This window comes from Hemiscyllium ocellatum, chromosome 21, assembly GCF_020745735.1.
Source record: "Hemiscyllium ocellatum isolate sHemOce1 chromosome 21, sHemOce1.pat.X.cur, whole genome shotgun sequence".
In the NCBI taxonomy this organism is placed as follows: Eukaryota; Metazoa; Chordata; class Chondrichthyes; order Orectolobiformes; family Hemiscylliidae; genus Hemiscyllium; species Hemiscyllium ocellatum.
The window spans coordinates 55,435,622-55,457,260 of NC_083421.1; the positions used below are offsets into that span (position 1 = coordinate 55,435,622).

Below are 21,639 nucleotides of genomic sequence, written 5' to 3' on the forward strand. Positions count from 1 at the left end.
AGGTGAAGGAGGCAATGTTCCTGTGTAACCAGGTGTGATGGGGGGCAGCGTTCCCCTGTAACCAGGTGTGGGGGGGGCAGTGTTTCCCCTGTAACCAGGTGTGGGAGGCAGTGTTCCCCTGTAACCAGGTGTGAGGGGCAGTATTGCCCTGTAACCAGGTGTGGGGAGCAGTGTTCCACTCTAAACAGGTGTGGAGGGCAGTGTCCTCCTGTAATCAGATGTGGAGTTCAATGCTCCCCTGTATGTAGGTGTCGGACGACAGTGTTTCCCTGTAACCAGATGTGGAGGACAGTGCTCCTCTGTATGTAGGTGTGAGGGGCAGTGTTTCCCTATAACCAGTTGTGGGGGGCAGTGTTCTCCTGTCACCAGATGTGGGGGACAGTGTTCTCCCTGTAACCAGGTGTGAGGGGCAGTGATCCCCCTGTAACCAGGTGTGGGGGGGGGGGCAGTGTTCCCCTGTAACCAGGTGTGGGGGAGGGCAGTGTTCCCCTGTAACCAGGTGTGGGGGGCAGTGTTTCCCTGTAACCAGGTGTGGGGGGCAGTGTTCCCCCTGTAACCAGGTGCGACGTGCAGTGTTCCCCTGTAAACAGGTGTGGAGGGCAGTGTACTCCTGTGATCAGGTGTGATGTGCAGTGTCCCCTGTAACCAGGTGTAGGGGGCAGTGTTCCCCTGTAACCAGGTGTGAGGGGCAGTGTTCCCCCTGTAAACAGGTGTGAGGGAAAGTGTTCCCCCTGTAACCAGGTGTGAGGGACAGTGTTCCCCAGTAACCAAGAGTGGATGGCAGCGTTCCCCTGTTACCAGGTGTAGGAGGCAATGTTCCTTCTGTAACCAGATGTCGGGGGCAGTGTTCCCCTGTAACCAGATGTGGGGGGCAGTGTTCCCCTGTAACCACGTGTGGGGGGCAGTGTTCCACCTGTAGCCAGGTGTGGGGGGAGGCAGTGTTCCCCCTGTAACCAGGAGTGGATGGCAGCGTTCCCCTGTAACCAGGCTTGTGGTGTGATGTTCCCCTGTTACCAGGTGTAGGAGGCAATGTTCCTGTGTAACCAGATGTTGGGGGCAGTGTTCCCCTGTAACCAGATGTGGGGGGCAGTGTTCCCCTGTAACCAGGTGTGGGGGGGGGGCAGCGTTCCCCTGTAACCAGGAGTCGGGGGCAGTGTTCCCCTGTAACCAGGTGCGACGTGCAGTGTTCCCCTGTAAACAGGTGTGGAGGGCAGTATACTCCTGTGATCAGGTGTGATGTGCAGTGTTCCCCTGTTACCAGGTGTGAGGGGCAGTGTTCCCGCTGTAACCAGGTGTGAGGGGCAGTGTTCCCCTGTTACTAGGTTTGGGTTGTGATGTACCCCTGTTACCAGGTGTAGGAGGCAATGTTCCTGTGTAACCAGGTGTCGGGGCAGTGTTCCACCTGTAACCAGGTCTGGGGGGTGGGCAGTGTTCCACCTGTAACCAGGTGTGGGGGGGGCAGCGTTCCCCTGTAACCAGGAGTCGGGGGCAGTGTTCCCCTGTAACCGGGTGTGGGGGGGGCAGTGTTTCCCCTGTAACCAGGTGTGGGGGGCATTGTTTTACCTGTAACCAGGAGTGGGCGCAGTGTTCCCCTGTAACCAGATGTGGGGGGCAGTGTTCCACCTGTGACCAGGTGTGTGGGGCAGTGTTCCCCTGTATGTAGGTGGGGGGGGGGGGGCAGTGTTCCCCTGTAACCAGGAGTCGGGGGGGCAGTGTTCCCCTGTTACCAGGTGTGTGGGGCAGTGTTCCCGCTGTAACCAGGTGTGAGGGGCAGTGTTCACCTGTTACCAGGTTTGGGGTGTGATGTTCCCCTGTTACCAGGTGTAGGAGGCAATGTTCCTGTGTAACCAGGTGTCGGGGCAGTGTTCCACCTGTAACCAGGTCTGGGGGGGGCACAGCGTTCCCCTGTAACCAGGTGTGGGGGGCAGTGTTCCACCTGTAACCAGGTGTGGGGGGGGCAGCGTTCCCCTGTAAACAGGTGTAGGGGGAGCAGTGTTTCCCCGTAACCAGGTGTGGGGGGTAGTGTTCCACCTGTAACCAGGTGTGGGGGGGCAGCGTTCCCCTGAAACCAGGTGTTGGGGGCAGTGTTCCCCTGTAACCAGGTGTGGGGGGCATTGTTCCACCTGTGACCAGGTGTGGGGGAGCAGTGTTCCACCTGTAACCAGGTCTGGGGGGGGGCAGTGTTTCCCTCTAACCAGGTGTGGAGGGCAGTGTTCCCCTGTATGTAGGTGGGGGGGTCAGTGTTCCCCTGTAACCAGGTGTGGAGGGCAGTGTTCCCCTGTAACCAGGTCTTGGGTGGCAGTGTTCCCCTGTATGTAGGTGGGGGGGGGTCAGTGTTCCCCTGTAACCAGGTGTGGAGGGCAGTGTTCCACTGTAACCAGGTGTGGGGGGCAGTGTTCCCCTATAAACAGGTGTGGGGGGCAGTGTTCCTCTGTAACCAGGTGTGACGTGCAGTGTTCCCCTGTAACCAGGTGTGGAGGGCAGTGTTCCCCTGTAACCAGGTGTTGGGGGGCAGTGTTCCCCTGTATGTAGGTGGGGGGCAGTGTTCCCCTGTAACCAGGTGTGGGGGGGGCAGCGTTCCCCTGTGACCAGGTGTGGGGGGCAGTGTTCCACCTGTAACCAGGTTTGGGGTGGGGGCAGTGTTCCCCTGTAACCAGGTGTTGGGGGCAGTGTTCCCCTGTAACCAGGTGTGGGGGGCATTGTTCCACCTGTAACCAGGAGTGGGCGCAGTGTTCCCCTGTAACCAGGTGTGCGGGGCAGTGTTCCTCTTTATCCAGGCGTGGAGGGCAGTGTTCCCCCTGTAACCAGGTGTGCGGGAGCGGTGTTCCCCCTGTAACCAGGTGTGGGGGGCAGTGTTCCTCTTTATCCAGGTGTGGAGGGCAGTGTTCCTCTGTATCTAGGTGTGGAAGGCAGTGTACTCCTGTAATCAGGTGTGATGTGCGGTGTTCCCCTGTAACCAGGTGTAGGGGGCAGTGTCCCCCTATAACCAGGTGTGTGGGGCAGTGTTCCCCCTGTAACCAGGTGTGGAGGACAGTATTCCCCTGTAACCAGGTTTGGGGTGTGATGTTCCCCTGTTACCAGGTGTAGGAGACAATGTTCCTGTGTAACCAGGTGTCGGGGCAGTGTTCCACCTGTAACCAGGTGTGGGCGGGGGGGGCAGTGTTCTACCTGTAACCAGTTGTGGGGGGGGGCAGTGTTCCCCTGTATCCAGGTGTGGGGGGCAGTGTTCCACCTGTAACCAGGTGTGGGAGGGGCAGTGTTTCCCCTGTAACCAGGTGTGGGGGGGCAGCGTTCCCCTGTAACCAGTAGTCAGGGGCAGTGTTCCCCTGTAACCAGGTGTCGGGGGCAGTGTTCCCCTGTAACCAGGAGTCGGGGGCAGTGTTCCCCTGTAACCAGGTGTGGGGGTGCAGTGTTCCCCCTGTAACCAGACGTGGGGGACAGTGTTCCACCTGTAACCAGGTGTGTGGGACAGTGTTCCACCTGTAACCAGGTGTGGGGGCAGTGTTCCCCTGTAACTCGGTGTGAGCGGCAGTGTTCCCCTGTAACCAGGTGTGGGGGGCAGTGTTCCCCTGTAACCAGGTGTGATGTGCAGTGTTCCCCTGTAATCAGGTGTGGAGGGCAGTGTTCCCCTGTAACCAGGTGTGGAGTTCAGTGCTCCCCTGTATGTAGGTGTGAGGGGCAGTGTTCCCCTGTAACCAGGTGTGGGGGGGCAGTGTTTCCCTGTAACCAGATGTGGAGGACAGTGCTCCCCTGTATGTAGGTGTGAGGGGCAGTGTTCCCCTGTAACCAGGTGTGGGGGGGCAGTGTTTCCCTGTAACCAGATGTGGAGGACAGTGCTCCCCTGTATGTAGGTGTGAGGGGCAGTGTTCTCCTGTAACCAGGTGTGGGGGGCAGTGTTTCCCTGTAACCAGATGTGGAGGACAGTGCTCCCCTGTATGTAGGTGTGAGGGGCAGTGTTCCCTGTAACCAGGTGTGGGGGGCAGTGTTTCCCTGTAACCAGGTGTGGAGGACAGTGCTCCCCTGTATGTAGGTGTGGGGGGCAGTGTTTCCCTGTAACCAGGTGTGGAGGACAGTGCTCCCCTGTATGTAGGTGTGAGGGGCAGTGTTCCCCTGTAACCAGGTGTGGGGGGCAGTGTTTCCCTGTAACCAGGTGTGGGGGGCAGTGTTTCCCTGTAACCAGATGTGGGGGGGCAGTTTTCCCCCTGTAACCAGGCTTGGGGTGTGATGTTCCCCTGTAAGCAGGTGTAGGAGGCAATGTTCCCCTGTAACCGGGTGTGGAGGGCAGTGTTCCCCTGTATGTAGGTGTGGAGGGCAGTGTTCCCCCGTATGTAGGTGTGGAGGGCAGTGTTCCCCTGTATGTAGGTGTGGAGGGCACTGTTCCCCTCTGTGTAGGTGTGGAGGGCAGTGTTCCCCTGTATGTAGGTGTGGGGGGGAGCGCAGTGTTCCTCTATATCTAGGTGTGGGGGGGCAGTGTTCCCCTTTGTGTCAGTGTGGGGTTGGAGGGGGGAGCGGGAAGTGTTCCCCTGTATGTAGGTGTGGAGGGGCAGTGTTCCCCTGTAACCAGGTGTGCATGCCAGTGTTCCCCTGCAACCAGGTGTGTAGGGCAGTTCCCCAGTAACCAGGTATGTGGTGTAGCATTCCCCTGTGACCAGGTGTAGGGTGTGTTGTTCCCCTGTAACCAGGTGTAGGGTGCGTTGTTCCCCTGTAACCAGGTGTGAGGGGTGGTTTTCCCCTCTGTGTAGGTGTGGAGGGCAGTGTTCCCCTGTATGTAGGTGTGGGGGGCAGTATTCCCCTGTATGTAGGTGTGGGGGGCAGTGTTCCCCTGTAACCAGGTGTGAGGGGCAGTATTCCCCTGTATGTAGGTGTGGAGGGCAGTGTTCCCCTGTAACCAGGTGTGAGGGGCAGTATTCCCCTGTATGTAGGTGTGGAGGGCAGTGTTCCCCCGTAACCAGGTGTGGGGGGCAGTGTTCACCTGTAAACAGGTGGGGGGGGGGCACATTGGTCCCCTGTAATCAGGTGTGGGGTCAGTGTTCCCCTGTAACCAGGTGTGGGGGCGGTGTTCCCCTCTGCGTAGGTGTGGAAGGCAGTGTTCCCCTGTATGTAGGTGTGGGGGAGCAGAGTTGCCCTGTAACCAGGTGTGGGGGAGCAGTGTTCCCCTGTAACCAGGTGTGGGGGGGGCAGCGTTCCCCTGTAACCAGGAGTCGGGGGCAGTGTTCCCCTGTAACCAGGTGTGGGGGGGCAGTGTTTCCCCTGTAACCAGGTGTGGGGGGCATTGTTTTACCTGTAACCAGGAGTGGGCGCAGTGTTCCCCTGTAACCAGATGTGGGGGGGCAGTGTTCCACCTGTGACCAGGTGTGTGGGGCAGTGTTCCCCTGTAACCAGGTGTGGGGGAGCAGTGTTCCACCTGTAACCAGGTCTGGGGGCGGGGGGAGCAGTGTTCCCCCTGTAACCAGATGTGGGGGACAGTGTTCTCCCTATAACCAGGTGTGGAGGGCAGTGCTCCCCTGTATGTAGGTGGGGGGGGGGGCAGTGTTCCCCTCTAACCAGGTGTGGGGGGCAGTGTTCCACCTGTAACCAGGTGTGGGGGGGCAGCGTTCCCTTGTAACCAGGTGTGTGGGGGGCAGTGTTCCACCTGTAACCAGGTCTGGGGAGGGGCAGTGTTCCCCCTGTAACCAGATGTGAGGGGCAGTGTTCTCCTGTCACCAGATGTGGGGGACAGTGTTCTCCCTATAACCAGGTGTGGAGGGCAGTGCTCCCCTGTATGTAGGTGGGGGGGGGCAGTGTTCCCCTCTAACCAGGTGTGGGGGGCAGTGTTCCACCTGTAACCAGGTGTGGGGGGGGCAGCGTTCCCTTGTAACCAGGTGTGTGGGGGGCAGTGTTTCCCCGTAACCAGGTGTGGGGGGCATTGTTCCACCTGTAACCAGGAGTGGGGGGGGCAGCGTTCCCCTGTAACCAGGAGTCGGGGGCAGTGTTCCCCTGTAACCAAGTGTGGTGGGAGGGCAGTGTTTCCCCTGTAACCAGGTGTGGGGGGCATTGTTTTACCTGTAACCAGGAGTGGGCGCAGTGTTCCCCTGTAACCAGATGTGGGGGGCAGTGTTCCACCTGTGACCAGGTGTGTGGGGCAGTGTTCCCCTGTAACCAGGTGTGGGGGAGCAGTGTTCCACCTGTAACCAGGTCTGGGGAGGGGCAGTGTTCCCCCTGTAACCAGATGTGAGGGGCAGTGTTCTCCTGTCACCAGATGTGGGGGACAGTGTTCTCCCTATAACCAGGTGTGGAGGGCAGTGCTCCCCTGTATGTAGGTGGGGGGGGGCAGTGTTCCCCTCTAACCAGGTGTGGGGGGCAGTGTTCCACCTGTAACCAGGTGTGGGGGGGGGCAGCGTTCCCCTGTAACCTGGTGTGGGGGGGGCAGTGTTTCCCCGTAACCAGGTATGGGGGGTAGTGTTCCACCTGTAACCAGGTGTGGGGGGGGCAGCGTTCCCCTGAAACCAGGCGTTGGGGGCAGTGTTCCCCTGTAACCAGGTGTGGGGGGGCATTGTTCCACCTGTAACCAGGAGTGGGCGCAGTGTTCCCCTGTAACCAGATGTGGGGGGCAGTGTTCCACCTGTGACCAGGTGTATGGGGCAGTGTTCCCCTGTAACCAGGTGTGGGGGAGCAGTGTTCCACCTGTAACCAGGTCTGGGGGGGGGGGCAGTGTTCCCCTCTAACCAGGTGTGGAGGGCAGTGTTCCCCTGTATGTAGGTGGGGGGGTCAGTGTTCCCCTGTAACCAGGTGTGGAGGGCAGTGTTCCCCTGTAACCAGGTCTTGGGGGGCAGTGTTCCCCTGTATGTAGGTGGGGGGGGGTCAGTGTTCCCCTGTAACCAGGAGTCGGGGGCAGTGTTCCCCTGTAACCAGGTGTGGTGGGAGGGCAGTGTTTCCCCTGTAACCAGGTGTGGAGGGCAGTGTTCCCCCGTAACCAGGTCTTGGGGGGCAGTGTTCCCCTGTATGTAGGTGGGGGGGGGGTCAGTGTTCCCCTGTAACCAGGTGTGGAGGGCAGTGTTCCACTGTAACCAGGTGTGGGGGGCAGTGTTCCCCTATAAACAGGTGTGGGGGGCAGTGTTCCTCTGTAACCAGGTGTGACGTGCAGTGTGCCCTGTAACCAGGTGTGGAGGGCAGTGTTCCCCTGTAACCAGGTGTTGGGGGGCAGTGTTCCCCTGTATGTAGGTGGGGGGCAGTGTTCCCCTGTAACCAGGTGTGGGGGGGCAGCGTTCCCCTGTAACCAGGTGTGGGGGGGGCAGTGTTTCCCCTGTGACCAGGTGTGGGGGGCAGTGTTCCACCCTGTAACCAGGTTTGGGGCGGGGGCAGCGTTCCCCTGTAACCAGGTGTGGGGGGCATTGTTCCACCTGTAACCAGGAGTGGGCGCAGTGTTCCCCTGTAACCAGGTGTGCGGGGCAGTGTTCCTCTTTATCCAGGCGTGGAGGGCAGTGTTCCCCCTATAACCAGGTGTGCGGGAGCAGTGTTGCCCCTGTAACCAGGTGTGGGGGGCAGTGTTCCTCTTTATCCAGGTGTGGAGGGCAGTGTTCCTCTGTATCTAGGTGTGGAAGGCAGTGTACTCCTGTAATCAGGTGTGATGTGCGGTGTTCCCCTGTAACAAGGTGTAGGGGGCAGTGTCCCCCTGTAACCAGGTGTGTGGGGCAGTGTTCCCCCTGTAACCAGGTGTGGAGGACAGTATTCCCCTGTAACCAGTTTTGGGGTGTGATGTTCCCCTGTCACCAGGTGTAGGAGACAATGTTCCTGTGTAACCAGGTGTCAGGGCAGTGTTCCACCTGTAACCAGGTGTGGGCGGGGGGGGCAGTGTTCCACCTGTAACCAGTTGTGGGGGGGGCAGTGTTCCCCTGTGTCCAGGTGTGGGGGGCAGTGTTCCACCTGTAACCAGGTGTGGGAGGGGCAGTGTTTCCCCTGTAACCAGGTGTGGGGGGGGCAGCGTTCCCCTGTAACCAGGAGTCAGGGGCAGTGTTCCCCTGTAACCAGGTGTCGGGGGCAGTGTTCCCCTGTAACCAGGAGTCGGGGGCAGTGTTCCCCTGTAACCAGGTGTGGGGGTGCAGTGTTCCCCCCGTAACCAGATGTGGGGGGCAGTGTTCCACCTGTAACCACGTGTGTGGGACAGTGTTCCACCTGTAACCAGGTGTGGGGGCAGTGTTCCCCTGTAACTCAGTGTGGGCGGCAGTGTTCCCCTGTAACCAGGTGTGAGGGGCAGTGTTCCCCTGTAACCAGGTGTGGGGGGCAGTGTTCCCCTGTAACCAGGTGTGGGGGGCAGTGTTCCCCTGTAACCAGGTGTGGGGGGCAGAGTTCCCCTGTAATCAGGTGTGGAGGGCAGTGTTCCCCTGTAACCAGGTGTGGAGTTCAGTGCTCCCCTGTATGTAGGTGTGAGGGGCAGTGTTCCCCTGTAACCAGGTGTGGGGGGCAGTGTTTCCCTGTAACCAGATGTGGAGGACAGTGCTCCCCTGTATGTAGGTGTGAGGGGCAGTGTTCCCCTGTAACCAGGTGTGGGGGGGGCAGCGTTCCCCTGTAACCAGGAGTCAGGGGCAGTGTTCCCCTGTAACCAGGTGTCGGGGGCAGTGTTCCCCTGTAACCAGGAGTCAGGGGCAGTGTTCCCCTGTAACCAGGTGTCGGGGGCAGTGTTCCCCTGTAACCAGGAGTCGGGGGCAGTGTTCCCCTGTAACCAGGTGTGGGGGTGCAGTGTTCCCCCTGTAACCAGATGTGGGGGGCAGTGTTCCACCTGTAACCACGTGTGTGGGACAGTGTTCCACCTGTAACCAGGTGTGGGGGCAGTGTTCCCCTGTAACTCAGTGTGGGCGGCAGTGTTCCCCTGTAACCAGGTGTGAGGGGCAGTGTTCCCCTGTAACCAGGTGTGGGGGGCAGTGTTCCCCTGTAATCAGGTGTTATGTGCAGTGTTCCCCTGTAATCAGGTGTGGAGGGCAGTGTTCCCCTGTAACCAGGTGTGGAGTTCAGTGCTCCCCTGTATGTAGGTGTAAGGGGCAGTGTTCCCCTGTAACCAGGTGTGGGGGGCAGTGTTTCCCTGTAACCAGATGTGGAGGACAGTGCTCCCCTGTATGTAGGTGTGAGGGGCAGTGTTCCCCTGTAACCAGGTGTGGGGGGCAGTGTTCCCCTGTAACCAGGTGTGATGTGCAGTGTTCCCCCGTAATCAGGTGTGGAGGGCAGTGTTCCCCTGTAACCAGGTGTGGAGTTCAGTGCTCCCCTGTATGTAGGTGTAAGGGGCAGTGTTCCCCTGTAACCAGGTGTGGGGGGCAGTGTTTCCCTGTAACCAGGTGTGGAGGACAGTGCTCCCCTGTATGTAGGTGTGAGGGGCAGTGTTCCCCTGTAACCAGGTGTGGGGGGCAGTGTTTCCCTGTAACCAGATGTGGGGGGGCAGTTTTCTCCCTGTAACCAGGCTTGGGGTGTGATGTTCCCCTGTAAGCAGGTGTAGGAGGCAATGTTCCCCTGTAACCGGGTGTGGAGGGCAGTGTTCCCCTGTATGTAGGTGTGGAGGGCAGTGTTCCCCCGTATGTAGGTGTGGAGGGCAGTGTTCCCCTGTATGTAGGTGTGGAGGGCACTGTTCCCCTCTGTGTAGGTGTGGAGGGCAGTGTTCCCTTGTATGTAGGTGTGGGGGGGAGCGCAGTGTTCCTCTATATCTAGGTGTAGGGGGGCAGTGTTCCCCTTTGTGTCAGTGTGGGGTTGGAGGGGGGAGCGGGAAGTGTTCCCCTGTATGTAGGTGTGGAGGGCAGTGTTCCCCTGTAACCAGGTGTGCATGCCAGTGTTCCCCTGCAACCAGGTGTGTGGGGCAGTTCCCCAGTAACCAGGTATGTGGTGTAGCATTCCCCTGTGACCAGGTGTAGGGTGCGTTGTTCCCCTGTAACCAGGTGTGAGGGGTGGTTTTCCCCTCTGTGTAGGTGTGGAGGGCAGTGTTCCCCTGTATGTAGGTGTGGGGGGCAGTATTCCCCTGTATGTAGGTGTGGGGGGCAGTGTTCCCCTGTAACCAGGTGTGAGGGGCAGTATTCCCCTGTATGTAGGTGTGGAGGGCAGTGTTCCCCCGTAACCAGGTGTGGGGTGCAGTGTTCCCCTGCAAACAGGTGTGGGGGGGCACATTGGTCCCCTGTAATCAGGTGTGGGGTCAGTGTTCCCCTGTAACCAGGTGTGGGGTGCGGTGTTCCCCTCTGTGTAGGTGTGGAAGGCAGTGTTCCCCTGTATGTAGGTGTGGGGGAGCAGAGTTGCCCTGTAACCAGGTGTGGGGGAGCAGTGTTCCCCTGTAACCAGGTGTACGGGCCAGTGTTCCCCTGTAACCAGGTTTGGGGTGCAGTGTTCCCCTCTGTGTAGGTGAGGAAGGCAGTGTTCCCTTGTATGTAGGTGTGGAGGGCAGTGTTCCCCTGTATGTAGGTGTGGGGGGGGGGGGAGTGCAGTGTTCATCTATATCTAGGTGTGGGGGGGTAGTGTTCCTCTTTGTGTCAGTGTGCGGGGGAGAGGGGGGAGCGGGAAGTGTTCCCCTGTAACCAGGTGTGGAGGGGCAGTATTCCCCTGCAACCAGGTGTGTCGGGCAGTCCCCCAGTAACCAGGTATGTGGTGGAGCATTCCCCTGTAACCAGGTGTAGGGTGCGTTGTTCCCCTGTAACCAGGTGTGAGGGGTGGTTTTCCCCTCTGTGTAGGTGTGGAGGGCAGTGTTCCCCCTGTAACCAGGTGCGAGGATCAGTCTTCCCCTGTATGTAGGTGTGGAGGATAGTGTTCCCCTGTATGTAGGTGTGGGGGGCAGTATTCCCCTGTATGTAGGTGTTGGGGGCAGTGTTCCCCCGTAACCAGGTGTGGGATGCAATGTTCCCCCTAAACCAGGCGTGGGGGACAGTGTTCACCTGTAACCAGGTGTGGGGGGCAGTGTTCCCCTGTAAACAGGTGTGGGGGGGCACATTGGTCCCCTGTAATCAGGTGTGGGGTCAGTGTTCCCCTGTAACCAGGTGTGGAGTGCGATGTTCCCCTCTGTGTAGGTGTGGAAGACAGTATTCCCCTATATGTAGGTGTGGGGGAGCAGTGTTCCCCTGTAACCAGGTGTGGGGGAGCAGTGTTCCCCTGCAACCAGGTGTGAGGGGCAGTGTTCCCTGTAACCAGGTGTGGGGGGCAGTGTTTCTCTGTAACCAGGTGTGAGGGGCAGTGTGCCCCTGTATGTAGGTGTGGGGGGCAGTGTTCTCCTGTATGTAGGTGTGGGGGAGCAGTGTTCCCCTGTAACCAGGTGTGGGGTGCGGTGTTCCCCTCTGTGTAGGTGAGGAAGGCAGTGTTCCCCTGTATGTAGGTGTGGGGGAGCAGTGTTCCCCTCTAACCAGGTGTGGGGGAGCATGGTTCCCCTGTATGTAGGTGTGGAGGGCAGTGTTCCCCTGTAACCAGGTGTGGGAGAGCAGTGTTCCCCTGCAACCAGGTGTGGGGGAGCAGTGTTCCCCTGCAACCAGGTGTGAGGGGCAGTGTTCCCCTGTAACCAGGTGTGGGGGGCAGTGTTTCTCTGTAACCAGGTGTGAGCGGCAGTGTGCCCCTGTATGTAGGTGTGGGGGAGCAGTGTTCCCCTGTAACCAGGTGTGGGGGAGCAGTGTTCCCCTGTAACGAGGTGTGGGAGGCAGTGTTCCCCCCGTAACCAGGTGTGCGGGGCAGTGTTCCCCTGTAACCAGATGTGGAGGGCAGTGTTCCCCTGTAACCAGGTGTGGAGTGCGGAGTGCAGTGTTCCCATCTGTATAGGTGTGGAAGGCAGTGTTCCCCTGTATGTAGGTGTGGGGGAGCAGTGTTCCCCTGTATGTAGGCGTGGGGGAGCAGTGTTCCCCTGCAACCAGGTGTGGGGGGCAGTGTTCCCCTGTATGTAGGTGTGGGGGAGCAGTGTTCCCCTCTAACCAGGTGTGGGGGAGCAGTGTTCCCCTGTAACCAGGTGTGGTGTGCGGTGTTTCCCTCTGTGTAGGTGAGAAAGGCAGTGTTCCCCTGTATGTAGGTGTGGGGGAGCAGTGTTCCTCTCTAACCAGGTATGTGGGAGCAGGGTTCCCCTGTATGTAGGTGTGGGGGAGCAGTGTTCCCCTGTATGTAGGTGTGGGGGAGCAATGTTCCCCTGTATGCAGGTGTAGGGGAGCAGTGTTCCCCTGTAACCAGGTGTGGGGGAGCAGTGTTCTCCTGTAACCAGGTGTGGAGGGCAGTGTTCCCCTGTAACCAGGTGTGGGGGAGCACTGTTCCCCTGTAACCAGGTGTGGGGGAGCAGTGTTCCCCTGTAACCAGGTGTGGGAGAGCAGTGTTCCCCTGTAACCAGGTGTGGGAGAGCAGTGTTCCCCTGTAACCAGGTGTGGGGGGCAGTGTTTCCCTCTGTGTAGGTGTGGAGGGCAGTGTTCCTCCATAACCAGGTGTAGGGGGCAGTGTTCCCCTCTAACCAGGTGTAGGGGGCAGTGTTCCCCTCTAACCAGGTGTGGGGGGCTGTGTTCCCCTGTAACCAGGTATGGGGGAGCAGTGTTCCCCTGTAACCAGGTGTGGGGGGCTGTGTTCCCCTGTAACCAGGTGTGGGGGGCAGTGTTCCACTCTGTGTAGGTGTGGAGGGTAGTGTTCTCCCGTAACCAGGTGTAGGGGGCAGTGTTCCCCTCTAAGCAGGTGTGGGGGAGCAATGTTCCCCTGTAACCAGGTGTGTGGTGCGGTGTTCCCCTGTGTGTAGGTGTGGAAGGCAGTGTTCCCGTGTATGTAGGTGTGGAGGGTAGTGTTCTCCCGTAACCAAGTGTGGAGGGCAGTGTTCCTCCATAACCAGGTGTAGGGGGCAGTGTTCCCCTGTAACCAGGTGTGGGAGGCAGTGTTCCCCCCGTAATCAAGTGTGGGGGGCAGTGTTCCCCGAATGTAAGTGTGGGGGGCAGTGTTCCCCGAATGTAGGTGTGGGGGAGCAGTGTTCCCCTGCAACCAGGTGTGAGGGGCAGTATTCCCCTCTGTGTAGGTGTGGAAGGCAGTGTTCACCCGTATGTAGGTGTGGGGGAGCAGTGTTCCCCTGTAACCAGGTGTGGGGGAGCAGTGTTCCCCTCTAACCAGGTGTGGGGGAGCAGTGTTCTCCTGTATGTAGGTGTGGGGGAGCAGTGTTCCCTTGTAACCAGGTGTGGGGGAGCAGTGTTCTCCTGTATGTAGGTGTGGGGGAGCAGTGTTCCCCTGTATGGAGGTTTGGAGGGCATTGTTCCCTCTGTAACCAGGTATGAGGGTCAGTGTTCCCCTGTATGCAGATGTGGAGGGCAGTGTTCTCCTGTAACCAGGTGTGGGGGAGCAGTGTTCCCCCGTAACCAGGTGTGGGGGGCAATGTTCACCCTGTAACCAGGTATGGGGGGACATTGTTCCCCTGTAACCAGGTGCGAGGGGTAGTGTTACCCCTGTAACCAGGTGTGGGGGCAGTGTTCCCCTGTAACCAGATGTGGAGGGCAGTGTTCCCCTGTAACCAGGTGTGGGGGCAGTGTTCCCCCTGTAACCAGGTGTTGGGGCAGTGTTCCCCTGTAACCAGGTTTGGGGTGTGATATTCCCCTGTAACCAGGTGTCGGGCAAAGTGTTCCCTTGTCCCTCTGTAACCAGGTGTGGAGGGCAGTGTTCCCCTGTAACCAGATGTGGGGCACACTGTTCCCCCGTAAATAGTTGTGGGGGGCAGTGTTGTCCCGTAAACAGGTGTGGGGGGCAGTGTTCTCCCGTAAACAGGTATGGGGGGCAGTGTTCCCCTGTAACCAGGTGTTGGGTGCAGTATTCCCCTGTAACCAGGTGTTGACCATGAGAACTTTTTTCCACGTATGGAGCCAGCTATTATGAGGGGGCATAGTTTTAAATTAAGGGGTGATAGGTATAGGACAGATGTTAGGGGTAGATTCTTTGCTCAGCAAGTCGTGAGTTCATGGAATGGCCTGGCAGTAACCAGGTGTGGGGGGGTGCGCGGCCGTGTTCCCCTGTAATCAGGTATGGAGAGCAGTGTTCCCCTGTAGCCAGGTTTGGAGGGCAGTGTTCCCCATGTAACCAGGTGTGGGGGGCAGTATTCCCCCTAACCAGGTGTGGGGAGCAGTCTTCACCCGTAACTAGGTGTTGGGGGCAGTGTTCCCCTGTAACCAGGTGTGGGGGGCAGTGTTCCCCTGTAACCAGGTGTGGGGCCAGTGTTCCCCCTAACCAGGTGTGGGGGGGCTAAAAATATGGAGGTATGGCATTGAGGGTGAGTTGGAGGTTTGGATTAGGAATTGGCTGGCTGGAAGAAGACAGAGGATAGTAGTTGATTGTAAAGGTTCATCTTGGAGTGCAGTTACCAGCGGTGTTCCGCAAGGATCGGTTTTGGGACCATTGCTGTTTGTCATTTTTATAAATGACCTGGAGGAGGGACTAGAAGATTGGGTGAGCAAGTTTGCGGATGATACGAAAGTCGGTGGAGTTGTTGACAGTGAGGAAGGATGTGGCAGGTTACAGCGGGATATAGATAAGCTGCAGAGTTGAGCAGAAAGGTGGCAAATGGAGTTCAATGTAGCCAAGTGTGAAGTGGTCAGAGTAACAAAAAGATGGGCTAATAGTCAGATACTTGGTAGTGTGGATGAGCAGAGGGATCTTGGTGTCCATGTACACAGATCTCTGAAAGTTGCCACCCAGGTAAATAGTGCTGTGAAGAAGGCATATGGTGTACTGGGCTTTATTGGTAGAGGAACCGAGTTCCGGAGTCCTGAGGTCATGTTGCAGTTGTATAAGACTCTGGTGCGGCCGCATCTGGAGTATTGTGTGCAGTTTTGGTCGCCATACTATAGGAAGGATGTGGAGGCACTGGAACGGGTGCAGAGGAGGTTTACCAGGATGTTGCCTGGTATGGTAGGAAGATCGTATGAGGAAAGGCTGAGGCACTTGGGGCTGATTTCATTGGAGAAAAGAAGGTTTAATGGGTGACTTGATAGAGGTGTACAAGATGATTAGGGGTTTCGATAGGGTTGACCATGAGAACCTTTTTCCACGTATGGAGCCAGCTATTACGAGGGGGCATAGTTTTAAATTAAGGGGTGATAGGTATAGGACAGATGTTAGGGGTAGATTCTTTACTCAGCGAGTCGTGAGTTCATGGAATGCCCTGCCAGTAACAGTGGTGGACTGTCCCTCTTTATGGGCATGTAAATGGGCATTGGATAGGCATATGGAGGATAGTGGGCTAGTGTAGGTTAGGTGGGCTTGGATCGGCGCAACATCGAGGGCTAAAGTGCCTGTACTGCGCTGTATTTTTCTATGTTCTATGTTCTATGTACCCCTGTAACCAGATGTGGGGGGCAGTATTCCCCCTGTAACCACGTGTAGGAGGCAAAGTTCCCCTGTAACCAGGTGTCGGGGGCAGTGTTCCCCTGTAACCAGGTGTGGGGGGAGTGTTCCCCTGTAACGAGGTGTGGGGGGCAGTGTTCCCCTATGTGTAGGTATGGATGGTAGTGTTCCCCCTGTAACCAGGTGTGAAGGTCAGTGTTCCCCTGTATGCAGGTGTGGAAGGTAGTGTTCTCCTGTAACCAGGTATGGGAGGGCAGTGTTCCCCTGTATGTAGGTGTGGAGGGCAGTGTTCCCTCTGTAACCAGGTGTTGGGGGCAGTGATCCCCCTGTAACCAGACATTGGGGGCAGTGATCCCCTGTAACCAGGTATGGAGGGCAGTGTTCCTCTTTGTCCAGGTGCGGAGGGCAGTGTTCCCCTATAACCAGGTGTGAGGGGGCAGCGTTCCCCTGTATGTAGGTGGAGAGGGTGCTGTGCCCCACTGTATGTAGGTGTGGAGGGCAGTGTTCCTCTGTAACCAGGTGTGGGAGGCAGTGTTCCCCCTGTAAACAGGTTTGGGGGGGGTGATGTTCTCCTGTAACTAGGTGTAGGAGGCAGTGTTCCCTTGTAACCAGGAGTTGAGGGCAGTGTTCCCCTGTAAACAGGTGTGGGGGCGCGGTTTTCCCCTTGTAACCAGGTATGGAGGGCAGTGTTCCTCTTTGTCCAGGTGTGGAGGGAAGTGTTCCCCTGTAACCAGGTTTAGAGGGCTGTGTTCCCCCTGTAACCAGGTGTGGGGAGGGCAGTGTTTCTCCGTAAACAGGTGTGAGGCACAGTGTTCCCCTGTAACCAGGTGTAGGGGGCAGTGTTACCCGGTAAGCAGGTGTGAGGGATGAGGTTCCCCTGTAACCAGGTATGGAGGGCAGTGTTACCCGGTAACCAGGTGTGAGGGATGAGGTTCCCCTGTAACCAGGTATGGAGGGCAGTGTTCCCCTGTAACCAGGTGTGGGGAACAGTGTTACCCAGTAACCAGGTGTGAGGGATGAGGCTCCCCTATAACCAGGTGGGGGGAGTGGTGTTCCCCTGCTTCCAGGTGTGGGGGTAGTGTTCACTGTAACCAGGTTTGGGGGTGATGTTCCCCCGTAACCAGGTGTGAGGGGCAGTGTTCACTGCAACCAGGTGTGGGGGTCAGTGTTCCCCCTGTACCCAGGTGTGGGGGGGGGGCAGTGTTCCCCCTGTAACCAGGTGTGGGGAACGGTGTTACCCGGTAACCAGGCGTGAGGGATGAGGTTCCCCTGTGACCAGGTGTGGGGGCAGTATTCCCCTGTAACCTGGTGTCGGGGGCAATGTTCTCTTGTAAACAGGTGTGGGGGACAGTGTTGCCATTGTAGCCAGGTGCGGGGGGTGGTGTTCCCCCTGTAACTAGGTGTAGGCTGCGGTGTTCCCCCTGTACCCAGGTGTGAGGGGTGGTTTTCCCCTGTGTGTAGGTGTGGAGGGCAGTGTTCCCCTGTATGTAGGTGTGGAGGGCAGTGTTCCCCTGTCTGTAGATGTGGAGGGCAGTGTTCCCCCTGCAACCAGGTGTGAGGGGCAGTGTTCCCCTGTATGTAGATGTGGGGGGTGGTTGCGTTCCCTGTTACCAGGTGTGAGGGGCTGTATTACCTTGTAACCAGGTGTGAGGGGCAGTGTTCCCCTGTAACCAGGTGTGAGGGGCAGTGTTCCCCTGTAACCAGGTGTGAGAGGCAGTGTTCCCCCTGTAACCAGGTGTGAGGGGCAGTGTTCCCCTGTAACCAGGTGTGAGGGGCAGTGTTCCCCTGTAACCAGGTATGAGGGGCAGTGGTGTATCCCCTGTAACCAGGTATGGTGGACAGTGTTCCCCTGTATGTAGGTGTGGAGGGCAGTGTTCCCCTGTAACCAGGCGTAGAGGGCAGTATTCCCCTGTGTGTAGGTGTGGGGGGGGGGGGCAGTGTTCCCCTGTATGTAGGTGTTTGAGGCAGTGTTCCCCTGTATGTAGGTGTGGGGGCGGGGGGCAGTGTTCCCCTGTATATAGGTGTGGGGGAGCAGTGTTCCCCTGGATGTAGGTGTGACGGGCAGTGTTCCCCTGTATGTAGGTGTGGAGGGCAGTGTTCCCCTGTATGTAGGTGTGGAGGACAGTGTTCCCCTATAGGTAGATGTGGGTGGACAGTGTTCCCCTGTCACCAGGTGTCAGGGGCAGTGTTCCCCTGTATGTAGGTGTGGCAGACAGTATTCCCCTGTAACCAGGTGTGGAGGACAGTGTCCTGATGAAGGGCTTTTGCCCAAAACGTCGATTTTGCTGCTCCTTGGATGCTGTCTGAAAGGCTGTGCTCTTCCAGCACCACTAATCCAGAATCTGGTTTCCAGCATCTGCAGTCATTGTTTTTACCCCAGTGTTCCCCCTGTAACCAGGTGTGGAGGACAGTGTTCCCCTGTCACCAGGTGTCAGGGGCAGTGCTCCCCGTAACCATATGTGGGGGGGGGGGGGGGGTATGTTCCCCTGTATGTAGGTGTGAGGGACGCAGTGTGCCCCTGTATGTAGGTGTGGGGGGCAGTGTTCTCCTGTATGTAGGTGTGGGGGGCCAGTATTCCCCTGTAACCAGGTGTGAGGGGCAGTGTTCCCCTGTATGTAGGTATAGGGGAGCAGTGTTCCCCTGAAAGTAGGTGTGCGGGGGGTGGGGGCAGTGTCCCCATGGATGTAGGTGTGAGGGAAGCAGTGTTCCCCTGTGTGTAGGTGTGAGGGGGCAGTATTCCCCTATGTGTAGGTGTAGGGGGTCCGTGTTCCCTGTATGTAGGTGTGTGTGGGGGGGGGGGCAGTGTTCCCCTGTATGTAGGTGTGACGGGGCAGTATTCCCCCAAGAGTAGTGTGGGGGGGCAGTGTTCCTCTATGTGTAGGTGGGGGGGTCCGTGTTCCCTGTATGTAGGTGTGGGGGGGGGCGGAGTGCACTGTTCCCCTGTAACCAGGTGTGGGGGGGCAAGTGTTCCCCTGTATGTAGGTGTGGGGGGTGGGGTCAGTGTTCTCTGTATATAGGTGCGAGGAGGCAGTGTTCCCCTGTATGTAGGTGTGTGGGGGAGGGGCAGTGTTCCCCTGTATGTAGGTGTGTGTGTGTGGGGGGGGGGCAGTGTTCCCCTGTATGTAGTTGTGTGTGTGTGGGGGGGGGTGTTCCCCTGTATGTAGGTGTGACAGGGCAGTATTCCCCCTAGAGTAGTGTGGGGGGGCAGTGTTCCCCTGTATGTAGGTTGTGTGGGGGGGGGAGTGTTCCTCTCTATGTAGGCGTGGGGGGGGGGGGGGGAACGTGTTCTCCTGTATGTAGGTGTGGGATGGGGGTGTCAGTGTTCCCCTGTATATAGGTGTGAGGAGGCAGTGTTCCCCTGTATGTAGGTGTGGGATGGGGGTGTCAGTGTTCCCCTGTATATAGGTGTGTGTGTGGGGGGGGAGTGTTCCCCTGTATGTAGGTGTGTGTGGGGGGGGGGGAGTGTTCCCCTGTATGTAGGTGTGTGTGTGGGGGGGGAGTGTTCTCCTGTATGTAGGTGTGGGATGGGGGTGTCAGTGTTCCCCTGTATGTAGGTGTGGGATGGGGGTGTCAGTGTTCCCCTGTGTATAGGTGTGTGTGTGGCGGGGGGGAGTGTTCCCCTGTATGTAGGTGTGTGTGTGGGGGGAGTGTTCCCCTGTATGTAGGTGTGTGTGGGGGGGGGAGTGTTCTCCTGTATGTAGGTGTGGGATGGGGGTGTCAGTGTTCTCCTGTATGTAGGTGTGGGATGGGGGTGTCAGTGTTCCCCTGTGTATAGGTGTGTGTGTGGGGGGGGGGGAAGTGTTCCCCTGTATGTAGGTGTGTGTGTGGGGGGGGGAGTGTTCCCCTGTATGTAGGTGTGTGGGGGGGGGATGTCAGTGTTCCCCTGTGTATAGGTGTGTGTGGGGGGGTGGGAGTGTTCCCCTGTATGTAGGTGTGTGTGTGGGGGGGGGGAGTGTTCCCCTGTATGTAGGTGTGGGATGGGGGTGTCAGTGTTCCCCTGTGTATAGGTGTGTGTGTGGGGGGGGGGGGGGTTGTTTTCTGGCAGTCGGCTTGTCCCCCAGTGTCTGTCTCCTTACCTCCCACATCAGGTTGTTGTTTTTGAAGAGATCCACATGTTCCGGGGAGATAACTCTGCCGGTGTAGGGCCCCATCTCGGTGCCGGGTTTAATCCAGGTCTTGGAGAAGATGCCCAGGCCCTCCCCAGGGATCGAGCTCTGCGCTATGATCACCTCGGAAGGAAGCACGAGGCTAGACAACTTCTGAACTTCTGCAAGTGAAGAGCAGGAGGTGGGAGATCAAAACTTCGCACTGAGCAGAAAGATACCCCACCCCCGGGGCCCGTGATACCGGGGGTGGGGGAGGCGAGGGTTGGGGTGGGGTGGGGAGTGGGTCTCCACCTTAAAGGAACAGTCATGGGGAGGACAAACATGGGAACGATATAAACTCAAACTTGTAAAGAACGAAATTGCAGTGATTTTTTTGAAATAGGGTAGTTAAATAAGTTGAGACCAGCCAAAGGAAGGGCGCAACATTGAATCGGTCAGACATGCAACTTTTGGAGAACAGATCTCACCGGGGGCTCGCAGTTTGACATGTTGCGGGCGGCACTTCGTTTTAAAGGAACAAACCGAGACGGGTCGGGATCCTGAGGACAACAGGGATTGGGGCAGCGATTGGTACACCCTCCAAATCCAGTCCGGATCAAACACACCCAAGCAAGTTCGGAACACTGCTGCGTCTCTCCCTCTCTCTCCCGTCCTGCACAATCTGTGTTGGGCAATTTCTTTTTTTTTTAACCAGTCTCCAGAATAAATTTACCGCCTCCCCACACCCCCCCCCCCCCCCCCCATCACCCAATTACCCGTTAAATTCATAATAACGCTGCGGTGTGTCGGGATAGAGGGGTTCAATCCCAGGCATGATCCCAGAGACAGGAGGAGAGGGGAGTGATTGAAACTGCTCCGACCCTCGGCTCACAGTCTCGCTATTGTTTCAACTGTCGGCTGGAGTCGGGCTCTCTTCAGTTCACCAGCTCCTCCCGAACCCGAACTGGTATTACAGAGTAAACGCGGGAGCGGCTGTTTCACCTGGTTTCCCCTGGAGTCGTTTGGCAATTGGTGTTGTTCAGGGAATCAAAGGGACGGGGTAGATTTGGATTCCCCACCTCCCTCCCCAACCCCTGTTTAACCTGGAAACCCGGGCAACACAGGAGGCAACTGTCTGTCTGTCCCGCAAGAGCTGCTTCACACAGCCGAATAGCCCGCCTGCTGTCCGATTCTGTGCAGGAATCAACACTGAATATTCACCTCGCAGCCTCCAAGGACAGCAGTGAGCTGTTCCTGAGTACAGGTATCTTGGCAGGAATCGAACACATCCCCAAAATCAGTTTTCGATCGAAATTCCGGTCAACAAACTTACAATTTTGTTTCGTTTTAGCAATCTGGATAAAATATAATTTCCCTTGTTTTTCCCGAAAAAAAATCAACACCCGCTGTGACCGTGCCTTGGATCCCAGTACTCCATCCATTTAGAACAAAAATAGGCGTTTAAGTAAACATTTCCAACATCTTTAACCATCGAATTTGCTTCAGCAAAACAGTTAATGACCCAAACTTGTGTTACAATCCCCTGCATGTATTCGAAATAAAGCCAGCACTGATCTTGTTACCGCGAAATTTGGCGGCCAAAGGTGGGAGGTTTGGCGGATTTGTTTCTTTCCCCCCCCCCCCCCCCCCGACGGATTTGCCCGGGACCACGTTCGAGAGACTCACCTCCGGTGAAGGACTGAGCGAGTGCCTCGGCGGTGAAGGCGATTTTCTGCCCGCCGTTGTTACTTCGGTCCTCGAAAAGTTGCTCTCCCAGGACGTTCCTCCACCTGCCGTACAGAAAGCTGTGCAGGATGTCAGAGGTGATCATCTCCGCCAGCGAGAAGCCGGGCGGCTTGAAGCCGCCTCTCAGAGCCAGCGCTTCAGACTGGAGCACAGACCCCATGCTCCCCCTCAGTGTCACTGGCAACGGGCAGGGGGAGAGGGGAGACAGGAAGGAACACAGGGAGACTATTGCAGCCAGGAGAAAGGGAGAGAGACTGTTGTGTGTTTGTGTGTATGTGCTTCCTGCAGTCACCCCCTCCCCACATCAAAAAAAACCCCTCTCAGCCCTCTTTTATAGCCGCTTGGATGACCCCCTAATTGGTTATTAATGACCTTCTGACGTCTGAGGGAAGGCTGGTGACAAGAAGCAGAGTCAGTTCATTGTGGATCTAGGGAGGGAGGAATGAGACGTCCCAACCTCAGCAAGTTGCACCTGTTCTGAGGAACCCCGACTATCTCCGACACTATCACACCCCCACATCTCTCCTCCCCCCCCCTC

At 57.7% G+C, this 21,639-nt stretch overlaps 1 protein-coding gene across 1 annotated transcript in view; it reads right to left on the reverse strand.

The window, feature by feature from the left end:
* prdm12b (PR domain containing 12b) overlaps positions 1-21,261 on the reverse strand; it is a 50,845-nt gene extending 29,584 nt beyond the window's left edge. Inside the window, exons 1-2 of the mRNA XM_060841509.1 lie at positions 21,042-21,261; positions 19,347-19,537 (exon numbers count right to left, since the gene is read on the reverse strand). Of these exons, the coding sequence (XP_060697492.1) occupies positions 19,347-19,537; positions 21,042-21,261 (411 nt within the window). The remainder of the gene's footprint in view (positions 1-19,346; positions 19,538-21,041) is intronic.
* Between the last annotated feature and the right edge of the window lie 378 nt (positions 21,262-21,639).